Here is a 19,776-nt window from a genome sequence, read left to right as displayed (position 1 = left end):
TATTTCACTCTTTATTCAACCCCACCCTGTATCCTAGCTGGTCAATTTAATGAAGTTACTTCATTTAGACTAAGACACCTTCCAATCTGTTGAGCTCAGATAAAATGGTGATGGATTCAGTCATATTTCCCTGTTGGGACTGTAGGCTACAAATTGTCGGGTTTATCTGTAATAGCGTTACAAGTCAACAATTTGATGTTACACATCAAGCCTGTGCAAGTTTTAATTTTGTTTGATTGTAATTAGTATTTATGGGACATTGTTGAGACTGTTGGTGCCTAGGCAACCTTATAGTGGCATTATTTGGGAAATAGATCTGCAAACAATCTCCTTTTTTTATTTGTCATTACTTTATAAAGCACCAGTGAAGGGGTAATTCTGAAGTCACTTGTCCGAGAAAGTTGAAATCATTCAGGCAACTAGTTAATTCATGATTCAGGTGTGTTTTTTCACAAGTGTGGAGACAGCATCACAGGGAACAGATATTACAGACAATTGTGTATTATGACAAAAAAGGAATTTCATGTGCTTATATAGCTGAGGGTGGAAGTGCAAGCCCTTTTATAGTCTGTGTGTGTGTGTGTGTGTGTGTGTGTGTGTGGTGTGTGTGTGTGTGTGTGTGCGGACGTGCCAAAAACCATGAACACAGTGGCTAGAGTGTGGAAACGCCCCAGACAGATGTGCCAGATAAAATATCAAATTCATACCATGGGTGCAACAACAAGTCCTTATTTGTCTAATACCAACTGTTGAGCTCATCTCCCTATTTCAAAGCCTTGTATTGCCTTATGTCTCCCTCTAACCGTGGGAGCCTGCGAGACAAACATCTGTACACCCACACACACAAATAGGTTAGCCTGAACTATAATGAACATTAGAAAAAAGCTATAAAAGGTTTGCAGAATATGTCAAAGTGAATCCAAAAACACTAAATAAACTGGTCGTAATACAAGACACAAACATATAGAAATGTGATTATTCCGTGTGATTATTCAATATGAAAATCATCCTATCAACAAGGTATCTGTGAATTAATGGCCTGATTCCACACACCTGTGTGAAGGTTGAGTACACTTCATGCAAAACCATACTTTAACCACTAGAGGGATAATTTTTAAAAAATTCATCATAAAATACTTGGATCAGAAGGGACAACAGAGCAGAAAGTCAAAATCTGGCTCCCAATACAGTATCGGATCAAAAAAATGTATTATTTTATTGTAATATTCAAAAGAAAAAAGTATTAGTGACTACCATTACAGATCAGGAACAGATCTCAGGTACTTAAACATTTGACCTTCATATAAATGAAGTGTCACTCTCATGCAGAACGTTCAAGTGATGCATTGCTCAGAAGAAATTCAGGATTCCCTGAATGAATTGCACTCTTTGCACAGATATTGTGTCCCTCACCCTTTTCATAGTATGACTGCCTGTTTATAACATCCACAGAATATCTCAAGCCCGTAAATAATAGAAAGGATTTTTGTCGGTGTTGGGAGCAGTCTAAATAAAATTAGCTTTTCACAATATTCCCACAAGAGTTATCCTTAAAACAGAGTATTACCCCTGGGTTGTCAAAGTCACATGTCCTGTTAAGTAGCTGTTTAGTTACTCCTAAATAGTCTAATTTTAGATGCATATCTAAATCTACCTCCCTGGGATTTCACTAAACACCTCAATTAGAGCATCGTCCCTCGGAAGAAAGCCCAGATTGCATCTTAAATTATGCTTAGTTTTCAGCCTCTATACTGTATTATGTGACAAAATAAGTGTTTTGTGTGAGTTCCTGTCTTTTTTCTGGCAGAACTATTTATTCATCTCCATTAAGAAGGTTTTAGTTTTGGCTTAGTCCTGAATATTGTCCTCATAATGCCTCTGCTTGAAGCACTGCTTCATGTCAACAGACTGGGTTACAAAATCTTGATTGCAGCCATAAAAACGCTCTGTCAATCGGTGTATGTGGCTGTGGGATTTATTGAACGCCATTGAGCAATGTGTTGCTTGAATATATGTATTTCCTTCTTTATACAAGTATAAATAAATCCAATAGCTAGTCTTTAGAACCAGATAAAAATTAGATTACCTCTTCATTATATGCCATCTTAAACAAGGTATTGGTAAAATAACAGTAAAGCAACTGTATAGAAAGGTGCATTGACTCGTAACAGTGTATTTTTCCTTCCTTGTAAAGTACACCTTTTAAAAATGAAAACATTATAATCAATTAGTTTGATAAATAAATCAATTGGAGGCATTAACCAAACTGGCTTAAACATTAGATAATATATCAAAGCATATCTTCATGGTGGACAATGTGGTATAAAGACTCCATATCCATAACAGCTATAATCCATGAAGCAATAATTGAAATCAGGGATTTTATTCAAAACTTGTTGGAATGTTATCTTGGACATGCAGGAGTTGATACATCACAAAGGGTTTACTTAAAAAAAACCCGAATACATTGGATAGAGGCTCTGATAAGTCTGCCTTTTCTTTGAAACTGTGAATAGTTGTTGTCCTCAGGTGAACCACTGCTTCACGGAGCTTAAATCCCATTTACCTTTGATCATAACATTTTATTCTTGTTGGAACCACATGGATCTACCCTTTCTGAGCTGGGCCAAAAATGGCAGTTCAATAAGTTCTTTTCTTGCTGTGCTGTGCACAATCTTGTTTTCTGCAGTGTCTTAAAGAAGGGCTGGCAGTGGCATTTTCAGCCCTTTGTGTCCTTTTCGGGCAAATAAAATGAAGCAAAAAGTAATATGGATGTGTATCTTGTGAGGATATATGACTGGTTTTAATATAAGTTAGCTGTATAGGTCTGTGTTTGTGCATATGTGTGCACTCTCATATGGCTCTGCCTGTCCCTCCCGGTTCCTCAACATCTCAGCTCTGATTGGTTGTGAAGGGACTGAGATACCGGCCCTTAATTGCAGCTCAGACTGCCATTGGTCATTATATCTGTGTGATGGTCCTGGAATTGTCTGGGTCAATGAGGGTTGGACAAACACACACAGGCACACACACACACACAGGTTGGGGTTCTTCGATAACTGGTTGGAAAAGCATCCAGCGGGATCACCGTGCTGTCCCTGTGGTCCTGGCTGCCGTGGTAAATAACAAGGCTCATAAACATGAAAGGCAGGGGGATGATCATCCTGATTTGAGCTTTGCACTCAGAGGACATCAATTAAGGCCTTGGAGTGCAAGGACTTTAAACTTACAGTGAGTGAAATTTCCAATTAAACACTTTCATTTTACTTGGAATGATACACAAAAGGCATACTGCTGCAGCATCAATAGCTATTGTGGGACTTTTTTATTGCTTTTTTTTCTCTTTTACCAGTGATATAAAACTGAAATTTACTCATACATTTTAATCATCTATAATTAAAGAACAAACACAAAAGACACAGCTACACTGTATTGGATAATGTCAAAGGCAAAAGAAAAAGTGGTACAGAGGTAGAGTATAGGGATTTGCAACATCATCTCCCACAAAGAAGACACAGGATCAAGCTCAATATAACAGCAACGTTCTTCTCTGCTGTCCTTGAGCAGGATGAATCCTACTAGCTCCAAGGGTTTCCGCTCTGTAAGCTGACTCTGCAGTCTGACTCCTCTGTGGAGGGGAAGAAGTGAAGAGTTTCTCCATCCGGTATCGATAGAAAAAAAACAAAAAACGCTCTGGACCGACTTCACTCCCGGACACTACAAGGTTCATCTAACACCTGTGGTGTGTTTGATATAAAAAAGGATGATTAAGATCAAAGGGAGAAGATAATGATCCTGATGTGAACCGGGAAGCCCAAGGAGATCAATTACATTTACATTCTAGAATTTAGGCATTTAGCAGGCTCTGTAACCCAGAGAGATTAAGAATGAGTACAGCAGCAGAATTTGCTTCAACTCTAATTCATCAGTACAAGCAGCCTGTAGAGGAAGTGCAAAGGATAAAATAGAACTTCTGCACACTGCTCTTTCTTCACATTAACAACCCTTTAATATGGTAATGTGAGTTGTAAAATAGCCACAGAAGATACAGTTTTATTTTCGTTTGCACCGTAGTTTGCCCTGCAATATTATCATAGAAACAATAATCCATGCTTTATGATAAATTAACTCGCATGGTAATCAAATAGACAAAGATTTATCTATTAAATAATAATGAACATTAACTAATTTAAGAAGATGGATGATGATTGTAAACATAGCCCTGGTACAGTATAAGCCTGATAATTCACACTGAGGTGTTCTGATCTTGAAAAAATGTAATTGATTATTGCTTGGATATACAGCACTGCGACATGTTTTGTTAAAACATTAAGATCTAGTTGTATTTATTTTGTCCCTCCCTAAATAACCCAATAACTGCCTTTGATGCTGCATAGCGTGTGCAAGAGTTTGCATTTGCAAATTAATAGAAATACTGCATTCAAAATACCAACAAGTTTTCATGTCCTTCAGTTATGAATGGCTGACTCATGTTCAAAGGCATTGTTTAAGCTGACTGACACAGGCCTATTGTTGTCATCCATTTTGACATGTCAGTAATTGATTCGCAAAAACAAAGAAATAGCCAGCTTTTGATCTTTTCGAGGCACACAGGGTGAATCCGACAGAATGCTCTGTTCTTATTGATTTTGCCTATTAAGTCAGGTGGATGGGGGGGGGGGCTCAGTGGCGACTGAGTTTGGGTTCAAGCACCCCGTGCTGAATGTGAGAACCATCTCCTTGGGAGCTGCTCTGGAACATACCCTACCCTGTGCCCTCGCTGCAGGAGAGACGGTTAAAAAGAACAAGTTCTTAGCAGCACCACAAACTGCAGATCCATGGAGCTATAACACTTTCCGATGAATACTTGATTCAACAGTGCTGGCCCTAGCTACAGTGTATATTTCATTAATATGTAATCATACATCAGCATCAAAGAACCAGGATGTATCAGACCCAAGCTGACCTACTTATCTCTCATGCTGACTTATGGTTTATTCCTACATTGATGAAAAGCATTAATTTGGTTCAGAACCAGACTGGTACTTTTTTAGCGCTGTTGCCTGTAAAATAAATGAGGATCGTTCACCACCAATACTGGAATGGGTCAGTAGGTCAGCACTTTTAAATCCAATGATTCGAAAAAGCAGTTGTACCTACAGTACCATCTAGTGCCTTTTGGTGCAGAGTGATACTGACAATTAGTGTGTGTATGTGCATGAATGCATTTTTCTGTCTGTGTGTGTGTGTGTGAGTACACCCTACTCCCACACTGTCAAAACACAGCACACGCTGCAAGACACACACTGACTAATGCTAACTTCATGCGCAGAGAAACACACATGAAACACACCTCTTTGATGCGTTTTGACACATACAATATTCTTTCATTGTCTGTTTTTAATACTTTAAACTCTGTCCTCTTGTCTACAGCAAAGCAGCTGCTGATGCCTGTATTTCATGTTCTCATTGTTAAAATCAATCAAATTATGTTAAAATAAATGAAATGTTCTTTTCTCCTCTTCAGGTTTCATCTACACATGTGGCGGCACACTGAAAGGCCGAAATGGCAGTATAGAATCGCCAGGCTTTCCCTATGGCTACCCCAACGGGGCAAACTGCACCTGGGTCATTGTCGGGGAGGAAGGAAGTAGAATCCAGCTCATGTTCTTGTCATTTGCCATAGAAGAAGAATATGACTTCCTGTCCTTGTATGATGGACACCCGCACCCTGCTAACTTCAGGACCAGGTAGGAACAGTTTTTGTTTTAATGATAACTTCTTTTTTTTTTCTTGTAAACTGGTTTTAACGGCGAGGTAGAAGTTGTTAAGTAGGACAAATAATAATAATTTTATAAATTTTATTTAAACTACTTCAATTGCTAATTATTCATCTTCAACGTTGTCTAATCTCCATTTTTAAAAAGAGCATGGCAAACACAGCACTAACACCTGTTAAGGCATACAGCCCATTGTTTATTATTAGATTACCAGTGATGTGCAGCCAGTTTTTTCCGTTCTTTAAGCTGAAGCTTTGAGAAGGTACTCCTTTGTGCTTCTGCCAATTCACGATGAGCTGTGATGAGCTAATGTGTTTACATGATCAAAAATTAGGGATCATGAATTCAAAGGAAAACTGAAAACCAAAGGAACCAGTCAGATGTACTGGTTCTAAAAGACAAGTGCAGGATTGAATATAGAAGCATGTTGTTTCAACAAACGAAGGAGATGTTATCGTGTTGGGCTAGATTCCCTCGAGCAATACTATTGCAGCAGAACAAATGACCTTGCTTAGTAACAGGCTGCTGTCCCGCTGAAGTGCACTAATTCCCAACGCTCAATCAGTGACACTGTGGTTTCCCTTCGGTTATTGAACTGTTTTATTGAGCTCCTCTTGCAAGAAACACAATACCCAGAAATAAGCTCATTTCAGCTAAGCTATTAAAGTCTCCTTCCCTTATGATTTTATCAGGCATCAATAGATCCTAATAGCATCTGTGTCTCTATTCACATTCAACATGTTCTTTTAACCCTGCAATTAAATATAACTACTTTATTCAGTTGTGTGAGTGAGCGGTCTATTTGATTTCTAGATGGAGATCATGTTTTGACAGATACTGTCGCTTAATGTGTTCCACAAAAAAAGTTATGTCAGCTCTTGCATCCTTTGGATCTAATTAGAACTACATTTTTTTACAAAACGAAACCACATGTGCTGGCTGGTGGTACAAGGACAATATTTTGTCTTGCTTTCAAAATGACTATAATATTAATACTATGCTGATTAGCTGTTGTGTTGAATCCTTCAATAAAGTGTCTCTGTCTTGCTCATGAGTAATGCTGTGGAAGCAACAGAAAGTAAAAACAGACTGTGAATCCGGTCTTGATTTCATTTTGGATCCTGTGGAAGTGAGCATCCACCTGGAACTGATTCTTGGAATCAAGAACATCCAACCTGAAAATAAGGAAAGCTCCACACAAGAGGCTCTCCTGCTGGCTCCTCTTGTTGAAGCCAAAAACACATTCTACACACGCAAGCCTTGGCTAGTTTTGATGAGTGATGCACAAACCCACGGATGGATCTCTGCTTATGGATCAAATCCATCCAACAAACGAAAAGACATCCGTAAAAGATGCCAACTCTGTGCCCCACAAGATGTTAAGACAAGCATGGTTTGCCAAAAAACAAGTTAATTTACACATGCAATGCTTACAGATAACTCAAATGCAAACATTGTCCTAATACTCTAAAAGCCTTAATAATCTATATACTCATTGAGTGTTATTTATATGTGATTTATTTCCACAGTTAATGATTATTTCACATGTCTTCAACCACTAATTTGAAGTGGGGGGGCCTCGTTTTAAAAAAGTTGATGTGATCATGCATTTCCATGACCCAATCACAGTTTAGCTACATTTGAATTTAGATGTAATGACAGTTGTGTGATTTTTTTATGAATATGATGAACGCAGATTTATGATGAAAGTGAAATTGCTCATATTTTGAGCAGCCAGATTTTGTTTTTTTAAATGTTACTGAAATAGTTAGCTTACAAATGGCAAACATTTAGAAAAATATATTCATAATAAAGTTTTTTAAACGCTTTGACATTACATAAAATCGTTATCTCAGTCTTATTATGCCTCATTCTGCCAAGCCAGTTTTATCCAGGACCAGAAAAGCTAGAAACATCTATCAAACACATCAAATCACATTCTTGTCTTCTTAAAGTGCATAGTCAACATAAAAGAGGGGCTTCCATGAAGTTCTGGTGAAGGTCAGAAATAGATTGCTTTCATTACATCAGGCATGTGCAAGGGCACTTTCACTGACGTAGTGCTAAGCAAGAAAATCTGGTTTGGTTCAGTTGAAGGAAAAGTATGTGGGTCATGGCGAGATGAAATGAGTCCTCTTGATTCTTGGTCATTTGCTGAAAAGCAATTCCTCTCACTGTGGGGAATGAACCATGTTCCTTTGGTTCAATGGGCATAATTTCTAATCAGCTAGCTGCAATAATAAACCTTTCTCAGACAATCCAGTGGCTTTTAGTGCTCAAATTGCCATACAGAGTTAATTAAACAAGGGAGCAGAATAGAATAGAATTGAGTAAAATAGAGTAGGTTGACTATGAGATTTTCCTACTTTATAGAACATGTGATTCCCAATTCTGCAGATTAAAAGAGAGAGAGAGAGAGAGAGAGAGAGAGAGAGAGAGAGAGAGAGAGCAAACAGATAGGAAGAGAGAGAAAGTAAAAGATGCCCTCTATGCTCTTATTGGTTGATTAGGATTTCCTGCTTATCTGAGATAACAGGAAATGATGTGCCTCGAGAGTGTGTGCACACATGCATTCACGTGCATAGGGATTGTGTGTGCGCACGTGTCTGTTTGGGAAGATTTATGGTCTGCATAGTTAAAATCGCCCCGCTAGTTAAGCCAAATTACCTCTGCTGTCTCATTCTCTCTCTCTGTCTCTCTTTCTCTCCTTCACACCAAATCACACACACCCACACACAAACACATGCACTGGGACACAGGGCAGAATGGTGATTAAAAGGTTAGATCCATTAACAAGGAAATGGTAATTATGGGGGGAGTGATTAACATGGATCGCACACACACACACACACACACACACACACACACACACACACACACACACACACACACACACACACACACACACACACACACACACAGACACACAGACACACATTTGTGCATGCAGACACATTACACAAACAGCAGACACACACTGATCTCTCTTTTGGTGTCATGAATGTTTTCCTTTTAAAGACTGTTAAAATGGCAGCGTCACATGACTGACACTCACCTCGTCTGAACTCTAAAGCAGGCTATTGTTTCCTCCATTTTAAAACTCACAAACACAACAGTTAATCAGGGGCATCATTTCTCAAAAGGTATAAATGTCTTGCAAATTCAAATTATCAACATTCAAGGTGATGCTGCTTGTCCTACAATCAGGGTTTGGTTTATTTATGAGTTTCACCAATTACACTTTAATCAAGATTTCAAAGTAATTTTCCAATGATAAGTTTTCATAAACGAGGAAAGGGCATCTCCCTTGATTGCTGCATTGCTGCTAGAGCCACATCCCAGCTTGGCATACATTTTCACAAATTCTGTCTTTAATGCTGTCTTTTAAATGGTAATATTGTTAAAGTGAATTTATTCCAAAAACAAGGCGCCCCATGGGGCATCTCAAACGCAAAGTTGGGAATACCTGGAAGAAATATGAGCTAATAAATATGTAATTGTACTAACCGTTTCCACTTTCTTCCAGGCAGAGTTTTCTTAATTAGATGGTTAAATGTTTCAATCAGGGGAATTAAACTATTTAATGAAACAGTACCTCATTAAAATTACCTAAATTATTGAATTGATTGTGTTCTTTGTTGATCTCGTAATCACTATTATAGTATATGGCTGGTCCAACCTGCCTTAATTAGGAAACATTAACAAGTGTGAGTACAAATCAACTGGATTTTGTTCATGGATCTACGGAGTACCTAACACATATTAACCTAACCATCAAGAGACTCGTCTTATTGACCATGACAGCGATCTTTCACCAACCATAATGAAGTAGTTTTAGTCACCTAACCTGTATTAAACCTTAACCATACTGCACTTTCTATGCACAGATCATATATGACTAATTTATTTCTAAAAATCCCAAAACATTGTTGGTGAAGATAATCCAGGGTTTTGTAGCTCTAATATCATAATTATTTTGGTGGTTGGCTGAGCAGACCCTTAAAATACCATAGTGATATTTGAACTTTGAATGTGTTTACTGGGCATTTGTCGCCTTATTTACTGAACCCAGCTCCTTGACTGCAGCTTGATGTTGGGTTTTGGAGATAGACTCTGTACAAGAAGTGGCCAATTCTTGGTAACATCACCCATTGGTTTGTGGACTGCCTAGAGTTTGGCATTTTGGCCTTTTCCAACTTGGTTTTTGGTTGTAGCAATCTTAGATTTTGGGGCCATCTTCTTTTTCTTCGAGAGGGTGGAGCTTAGTATAACCGAATGCTGAATAAGACATTTGTAGGTGATCAAAATGTTGTTATAAACTTTTATGATTAAAACACACTGTTAAACAGTTAAAGTTCAAAGGCAACGCTGACAACTCCCAGACCGGACAACGTCTTGGTAGCAACCTGTCAATCAAAAGCTAGCAACGCCCTAAAGCATACCATGCTTTATGTTTTTTTTAAATGTATTTTCAACTTCTTGACATCCCTGCCAGTTTCTGCCGGTTTGAAGATGAACCTTCTTTGAGTTTATGGCTGCCTGGGCACCAGGATAATCCAATAAACCATCCATAACTTGGATACTATTGTGCATGTTAACATACTCATCAACAGTGCAGACAGAGTCACAAAAAGAGATGAAGAAGAAAACAGGAAAATGGGTGACGGAGAGGCAGAGTTAAGAGGTTTGTATGTAATCATTTTAGAATTATATTGGAGCCTCCTGAGGTGTGCTTGATTGATCCAACGAGACCCTTAAACAGACAGTGTGACATTTTCGAAATTAAATCTGTTAATTGTCTTCATTGGGCATCCGTCACATTGTGTTGTTTGCTCTTCAGCTTGTGGTTATCCTTGGGTTTGACCATCTATTCATTTTTCATTTAATGGAAAGGCCAGTTCAGTTTTTTCCTTTCTGATAATATGGCAAGTGCTTAGCAATGCTACACTTAAGAATGTCAAGGTAATTAATGTCAAAAGCTTCAATAAGTGCTTTAATAACCTTATATAGTAAGTACAAAACAGATTTATATTTATTTTCTATGACCCGTGGTTGAACAATTGCTTTTTTTTCATATATTGTGAGGCTTACAGAAAAGCACTGTTTTCTGGTTTGTTGAAAATTGATATCAGTCTTTTATATTACACAGCTTTACCTTTTCACCTCTGTTGCTCTTGTCCTGTCACCGTGCGTAGCTGTAGCCGATGTCTTCCTGTGTCACAAGCTGCCATTTGAAATGACTGGCTTCCTGTCACTCACTAGTGTTTTGCCATAGTAAACGTGAACGGCTGGTAAGGTCGCGGGACATGACTTGTTGGAGTAGAATATGTGAGTGGGACAACAAGTGGACCTCAGAGAATTGAACAGCTGTCTGAGAATTAATAATGTGTGAGCGCCAAGGGAGCATCTGAAACATTTTGGGCATGGATGGATAGATGGATGAAGTACTAAATGATGGCAGAAACAGTTCATGTCTTTCTTTGCCAGACTTTCAGGATTAAGATAGGAAACCAGATCACCAGATTGAGGATTTGATCCTGATGGTGTGTTGGACTGACGCCATGTTGGCTACTGTCAAAAGCTTTGACAAAAGCTCATCTGCTAATATGTCATTGCTGTCAACATGCTAAATAAAGTCTAAATGCAATCACTTTTGGTAAATGCATCAAAAAGTGGGACACAGAATTGTGAAATAAAGTCATAATGGGAGTTTTGGAGAAAGATAAATCAATTAACTAAAAAAAGGGAGTGCCTTTGATCAATAATTGAGAGCAATTCAAAGACTTTGAATACACCACTTACTGAAACCCTACATTTAGACTCTTGAAACTAATGGTTAAAGGAGGAATGAAAATACCGGTGATTACTGTATTGTTACTATGGGGATTTCCACTGTCATCCCTATACAGTATGTCTACAGTCTCTTTTGAGGTAAGTCAAATTGATGTATCAAACCCTATAAGCGTTTCTTTTTTCATCACCTTTCTGTCACACTTTTATTTGAGCCCTTCTCATCCTAATGCCATATTCATGTGAAGTAAGAATTTCCATCACAGCATCCAAGCAGATGACTTTCTGGTTTTTATGCATTCAAATTCAAAGTTATGTGTAGACTTTAGGTTCCATTGTAAGTATTGTTTTAACTTGTGCTCTTGAGACTCAAGTTTATGTTTTACAGTAAGAAATTGTAAAGTCTGCCTCACAAAAAACAGCTACTGAAGTTGTATCAGATCTCTACATGAATATTTGATAAATGTAATTTGTCAATCTGTCCATTCCATCCAGTGGATAGATTTGTTTTGTGCAAGCAAATCTGTTTTTAAACCATTTACTAAAGTAAAACTATGTTTGTGTGGAGGCCTGTCAACAGTCTGCTTGGGTTCGATCTGGGTTATCTCGGACTCTAATCATTAGAAATGTGGTGAGGATGTCTGGATTACATTTATACAGTGGTCAAAAGCACAGGAGGACCTGAACAGAGTTAACTGGTTTATTTGTGTTTTTAGAGAGATTCAATGGCACACTATTGTGGTCATGTGAATTATTAATATTGAAAAATACCTGACAGTAAAAATTCCCCATTTAATATTACAGTCTTTATATACTGTAACATTAATCGCTAAAGTTTCTGAATTGAGTCATGCACACATTGTTGTTTGTTGTTCGCACTTTCTTCCAAGGATTAAATGCCTTGAAGAATAACATTGAAAATGTTACATATTATTTTTACTGTGTAGCTGTATAAAACAATAGTTTTTCTAGTCTAGACATAATGAAAAACACTGTTTAGACTACTCAATAGACAACAAGTGCCCTCTTAACCTTTGAGCAAACAACTTAAGGTAGACAAGGTATACACAAAACACTGTAAAACATTAGGTCAATACTGTATTATGTTTACATGCAAAAGACGATGATCAGAATGGGTTAACGAATGTACGAGGAATGTAAGAGGATATTTTTATTGATTTAAAGTACTTCATTATTTATATTTGTAGAGATTTCAAGACATTATTTCACCTGAATGCAGCATGCACGTCGTAGCTTGTTAACGCGATTAATTGGGAAAATTCAGGTGTGAAAGATGTATCTTGGCAGGAGGATGAATAATTAATTAATTAACTCTCGCATGTTCTATTTCTGTATCAAAAACAATTTTGAGTTTCTGTCAATAGAAAGGAACTGAAGCATGGGCACCTGTCTTTAGGCAGGTCAGTGACTGTGGTTACAGGGGAGGAAAGCAGGACTGTAGGAGAGGGGAGAGGGCAAAGGGACTAGTAGGGCCCTGACAGACTGAAGTTTTACTCTGGACAAAGAATCTTATTGCAGCGTGGCAGAATTTCCTATTATGTGGTAGTGGTGATTAGGTTGACTAGCTGTGAATAATCATAACCCTTTGGGTAAGGGTTTATTTGATCTGGTATAGCAGATCTTCCGCTCTCTGGAGGCTTTGTACAACTGCTCTGAAACCACTGTTATTATGCTGTGTTTATTATGTTGTTCTCCTCATTACTCAGTGGCGGGTCGTCAGGGCCAGCAAGGCCTTCTCTGCTGGCCGAAACATCATTAGAATATAAATTATATATTTTTTCCACAAATATGGATTCAATTATTCCCCATAGTCTATTCTCTTCATTTCATAGCTTTTCTCTTGGTTGCGCTGCTTCCAGCCTCAGGTCGAGATCGGAGGGCTGGCCTTTACGTTAGAGCTTTTATCCAATCATATTTCAGCCATCATGTGTTGCTAGGGTGCAAGAAATCTGCCCTTAGGCCTTCAGAATCAACAGTGCGGGCGCCTGTAGCTTAAAGTGAACGGAATCGAAACTGTGGTGTTAACCAATCAGATTTCGAGTTGGCGACACCGGGGCCAGCATGCAGGCGTACAATGACGTCAGCACGGGCACGTCTTTTGATTGGATGCGCACTAGTGAGAGGCGGAGCTACGCAGAGCTAGCAGAGTGAACCTGAACACCCCGTGGCGACATGAACGAGCTAATTCGTGTAGCTAGATCTACAAGTGGGTTTTTTTTTCAACCCACGATGGCTGATGGAGAAGAAGAGATCGATTTGGTCGCAGATATACTTACAACGCCATTTTCAAGACGGACTGTTCAAGAAAAGCTAGACATTGTGAGAAGAGGTCGGCCAACCCCGATGCTAGCGAGGATTTTGTGTTCAAATAAGCAGGTGTTTTGGGAGTTCAAAGCATTTATTTATTTTTTTTATTAAATAAATATTAACGAAATAAAATATATAGACACATATATAAAAGAAATGCTTGATGCTTCTGCAAGAGACGATGATGTGTGACACTGGCTCAGTTGTGTCTGCAGGGAAAGGACTCAAGGAGACTTGTTGAATTATTCTGGTTTAACCTTTATCAAAGTTTCACCACTGTCGCAAATATATTCTCAAGAACAACAACTGCAAATGATTTGTTTGTTTTCTTTTATTTTCAGTGAGTAGTTTCTTTATCATCACATTTCTTAAATGAAACAATGTAACTCACATACTGTTGGTGTTAATAAAGCTTCTTAGACTAATCCCTTTGAACGTGTTGACAGTATCCAAGCGATCTTAAAGCTGGTAGTTTAACACTCTTAATTGTAAATGCGGATTTATTGATTTTAAATGCTTCGGAAATATTAATATAACTCTGTTGTACTCGACTATGTTAAGGTGATGCAACGCCCAGTTATAATGCGTTTCTGTCTAAATGTATAGTTTCTAGAGCCATGGCGTCATAATGATGGTATTAAGAGGTGGATTCATTCAGGTAGGACTGTGTAGGACATCACTGAAGGCCTAGGTGTGAAATGCACGGCCCGCTACTGTCATTACTGTATATATTTTTTGATATTCATTAGTCCCAGTCAGCCAAAATTACCTCATTATAACATGGTGAATCAGTCAATTGGGGTGGCTGTGGCACATGAGGTAGAGCGCTTGACCTGCAACCACAAGGTCGGTGGTTCGAACCCCTCCACAGGCAACTTGCCGAGGTGTCCTTGAGCGAGACACCTTACCCCAAAATTGCTCCCTGGGTGCTTCATTGCAGCCCACTGCTCCTCCGGGATGGGTCAAATGCAGAGAACTGAATTTCCCCATTGTGGGACTGATAAAGGCTTAATTATTATCATTATTAATTAGCTTTGTGAGTAGTGTCTTTCTAGATTGTCTTGGGTGACATGCTTTATGCTGTGTGTCACGCTGTCAAGCTCCCTAAATAAATCCGACAACATAATGTATATGACCACTGGAGGGTCAGTCTTAGCTTCTGATACTGATACCACTTATAACAAATATTTTAGGAAAGCTAGCTAGCTTGAAAACCAAATATTAAAAACCATATTCCGATTTTTGTAACCATAACTACTACTTGTATTAACTCCATTGCTTTTAACCATAACCTCTGTGACTATGAATGCAGATGATTTTGCCGAAGCACAAAAATACAGGAGAGAGGGGAAAAGACTGGAGAGTAGCAGATGAGAAATAGAGGACAGAAGTCGTAATGTGGAGAGGTGTCCAGAGGAAAAAGAAAGTGGAGGGAAATGGATGAGCAAACAGAGGAAGCCCCAGAGGAAATAAAAAAAGGGTTAGGTCACAATATAGAAACAGCGTAGTAGCTTTCTTATATATATATATGGATGATTTATTCTTAAAATAGAGATATTTTAATGCCAACAGTGCAGTCAAAATGTTTATACTATAGTCCATTTGAGGTATGCTACAGAAAACAGGGGAAAGGAGAGAAAAGGAATATCACCATCTAGATTTAAATTAGAAATTGGGAAGTCAAAAACACTGTAAATGTGTGTAGACGAGCATGCACACCCAGCATTTACAGCCAAAAATGTGTAAATCCTGCTATATGTTGATGATGATGTCCACATTCTTAGGCTACATATGGTCATATTCATATCAGATGTCAGTGATGTATGGGCCTAAATATGGTCACAAACTTCAAGTTTTTCATTTCTCATATGGTTTTTAACAGTTGGTGTGATGATTTGTAGTGGTATCTTCATAAAGCACACTTAAATAATGAACCCAAACTTTTATACAACTTTGCACTGATACAGAATATCCGTAAAACTGAATAAATTGGAGAGGCCTTGTAGTGGCAGGTACTGTTCCTAATACTTCAAATGTAAGCATGTACTTTATATGTTTGTGTGCTTGATTTTAATCCGTCAGTTTTTCTTTGGCCAGCCAGTTACTTCAATTGAAATCATGATTGTGTGCTTGATTTCTGTATGATGTGAATTGAAATAAATGGTAGCATCTATACTATAACGGAAAAAAAAAAACCTACCATATACTGGCTAGTTTATTCCCCTTTCTGCTATTCCTCCCCTGACCCAGTTTGTATCTGCAATCCTCTACAGCACCAAGTTTATACTTGCCTTCATCCCCCTACACACATGGAGAAATGCACAGAAACAGAAAGACATATACACACAGTCGCATAACTAAACTTACACTGAATCTCATGAATACACACTCAGACACACACACACACACACACACACATATAAATAGACACCTGCTACACACCGGCACAGAATGAAACATGCACTGATACAAAAAATGTGGGACGGCAGTCAATTTTCTGGAAAAGAGCAAGAGATGTATATGTAGATGTATGTGTGTGTGTGTGAGACTGACAGAGCGGTTTGTGTGAGTTTGAACCAAGGTGTGTTTACCCCTGAGGTAGTGGTATTTCATCTCTTCCTGCATCAGTTCTGCCCTTCAGGGGGTAAGAGTGTGTGTGTGTGTGTATGTGTGTGTTTGTTAGATGATCCAAATAGCTTTGCTCAGGTTAAAAAGACAGGAAGGAAAAGAAAAAGGAACTGTTTTTTTTCTTTTTCTCCCTGCATGCTCCTGAGAATAAGGCTCAGACCAGCGTTTTCTTGCTTCAAAATCAAAATTAATTTATGTATGCTTTGCACAAAATCTGTCTTACTCACTCTGTTGAGATATGAAACATGCAGAGGCTCAAACATAATTAACTGACTGCAGTAAGAACATGGTATTCCATCCAGTACCAAGACAACTACACAAGAGGCAATGTTTATTGGCATGAGACTTATGCAATATAGTTACATAAAGTGCATTAAAGTGATTGTGTGCATACAGCATCTACACAAACACTTCTTATGTACATGGTTCCTTCAGATCCTTAAAAGTTTTAGAAGGTATTGAATTAATTCATCTTAAAATAAGTTAAATCAGTCTTTCAAAGGTCTCATAGTTGGTAAGTCATGGGGAAGCCTCAAAATAATTGGTAAATATTTTACTGAATGCCATTCACGTCTCATAAATCGGAATAGCGGAAACCAAGAACACTCACATTTTGTTGTGGCTGGAATGCGCAGACAGAGCAGATGCACTGTCTGCTTTCTAGGGACAACATTGGTTAGGGCAAATTCAATAAAAACTGGCTCTTCTACCAAGATTTTGCAACATGGCTGAACCGTTACCAGGCAATGTATACGAGGCTCAGTGTATTTTGTGCAGCAGGCATTTCAAACTCGGCATGATGCATATCCCACATTCCGATTGAGAAACACAAACCTTCCAGATCAATCTGCAAACAGACACCAGGTATTTTCCAATTGTGTTATACCCTTTTCTTTACCACGCCTCCACCTCCATCTCCCAGGCAACAGCAACAGATCTACGGACGACATACATGTTGTTATTTTTTCTTCAATTTCATTGTGTGCTTGAATTTCATTCTTAGCGGCATTGAAAAAGTCTTTAAAAGTCTCAAATCGAATTGCCTTGAGCTGTAGGAACCCTGTATATATTGCTTGTTAGATATTCTTATAAATCAACATAGCTAATAGAACATTGTGAAGACCTACATGAATTTTACCAGATAACAATAGTCCACTTGGGCTGGATACAAAGAAACTTGCCAAAAACAAATAAACCCTGTCTGGACAACTGTCTTGCTGCACCACTTTTATTACCGTAAACAACCTTTGGACACAGTAGGCGTCCATCGGGTGTCCAATTTGGTGTAACGATCACTGCAAGGAGGAGTGGATATGTTGTGTGGACTTGCTAAGCCTTGCACAGTGGGCAGGAAAATGCTCTGGATATGAGTGTATTTGTGCTTTGTAGAGGGATGCTTTCATTGGAGGTTGGAAAGCTATTTCGAGCCATTTACGAAATTAGTGATGTTCTATTTATTGTGAATGCAGTACTTTGAAAAGGGCACATTGCATTAGAATTGCGGCTCTAGAGGGAGGGTTCAAGTAGGCTACAAGACTGCAAACACACTTTTTCTTAAATGTTTTCCTTTAGAATACTCTGCTAAATACAATATATTTTTGCAGCCTTTTGCCTGTTTTTTTTAATGTCAAATCACAGGGACACAAAGGGGGAAGACAGAGAGAAAAAAGAGTTATATATTCATTGAAATATAATTTCCCGATGACTTTAGCTCATCCATCATAACACCTTTTCTTCTAGTTACTTAATTTCTCTGTTTCTCATTATTGGGTTCTCTCTATCACTGTCTGTATCTCCGAACTTAAGCTTTCAGTTCATCATCACTGTTGCCGTGATGTACGTACTATCACTGGTATCATCTCTTTCTCACAATCTGTCTCAGTCTTTCTGTCAATGTCTGCCTTTTTCTGAATCATTGTAACTCTCTCTTCCATCTCTCTGTTTCTTAATTGCTGTCTCTCAAGCCCTTTCTGTGTCTCTCTTTTCACAATATTAATTCAATCCCCCCCCCCCCCCAACCCCCCCCTCCCTCATCTGTTTCTCTCTCAATTCTTCCTATAAATGTCATTAATTCAGTACTGATAACCGGCTCTGTTCTTTTCAGCTCAGCCTGGCACAGATTATAATTATAATCATTACAATAACTTTAACAGAGCAGTACAATATTCAGGAGTCAAATCCCCTGGTGAAATATCTCTCTTGAGTCTGTGGAGCTCCTGTTCTTTGTGTCATATTGTGTCAACTGTAGCCAGTAGAGATTGTGGCTGCATGCATTTAATACACCTGAGACTCATGTTAATTGATTTTTTTTACCCCCATTTTCTGAGTCGTGGTCTTATGAGAGAAAAGGTGCGCCTCTTCACATAATATGCAAAAACCTATCTATTACAATAAGTGAATTAATTACCTACTAACTATCAATTCGTGATGAAGGAGAAACTTCTACTTCCGAAACTGCCATACAATTTCATGTGTTTGTCCACATCTAATTATTTACTCAACCTTAAAGCTGGGGTAAGCCAACTTTTGAGAAACCATGTAAAAAAAACAAGACTGAGCTAGATTTTGAAAGAATCCAACCTAAAAAATCTCAGCCCCTCCCTTCAGGCCTCCCTCTATAGCCACTCCCTCAAAAGACATGAAAGCACATTGTAGCATATCTGATACTCAATGATAATATCTTCCTTAAAGATTTCAGTAGTAGTGTATTTTTATGTTGTTTTGTATTACATTATACAATGACATAGCCAGTTGGTCAAAAGAAAATAGACTTAAGTTAAATGTTCATTGATTTTTGATAGGAATATAAATAATTGATATTAATTGAATAATAGGTAGTTGAGGTTAATCAGTTGAAAATGTTTCGTTTGTTGCAGCCCTGTTGACAATTGATCTGTATGTATTGTTCTTTCTCCAATATTGGATTCACAGAAATAAGTCATAACTTTATTTTGCTAGAATGCTAACTCCATTTTCCTTTGGTCTGATGTCAATAAGCTACTTTTTGGCAATATAACCACCTACTTGGAAGTACAAATATGAGTACCTGCCGTTTTACGTTCATAAATATGCATAGTTGACTTTGCATAATACGATCAAGGTTTGCGCAAACACTTATGGCAGTTGACACATCATGAAATTTTGGGCTTGTCATTGCAAATGTGAATGTTAAGATTTTGAGTGTGTGTGTGTGTGTGTGTGTGTGTGTGTGTGTGTGTGTGTGTGTGTGTGTGTGTGTGTGTGTGTGTGT

At 38.3% G+C, this 19,776-nt stretch overlaps 1 protein-coding gene across 1 annotated transcript in view; it reads left to right on the top strand.

Annotated features, from left to right (window-relative positions):
• The window catches only part of LOC129096798 (CUB and sushi domain-containing protein 3-like), a 317,998-nt gene that overhangs the window by 65,869 nt on the left and 232,353 nt on the right, over window positions 1–19,776 (top strand). The window contains 1 exon segment of the mRNA XM_054605442.1: window positions 5,528–5,750. Within this exon segment, the coding sequence (XP_054461417.1) occupies window positions 5,528–5,750 (223 nt within the window).

This window comes from Anoplopoma fimbria, chromosome 10 (assembly GCF_027596085.1).
Source record: "Anoplopoma fimbria isolate UVic2021 breed Golden Eagle Sablefish chromosome 10, Afim_UVic_2022, whole genome shotgun sequence".
Lineage (NCBI taxonomy): Eukaryota > Metazoa > Chordata > Actinopteri > Perciformes > Anoplopomatidae > Anoplopoma > Anoplopoma fimbria.
This window is presented reverse-complemented; position numbering and strand designations above follow the sequence as displayed.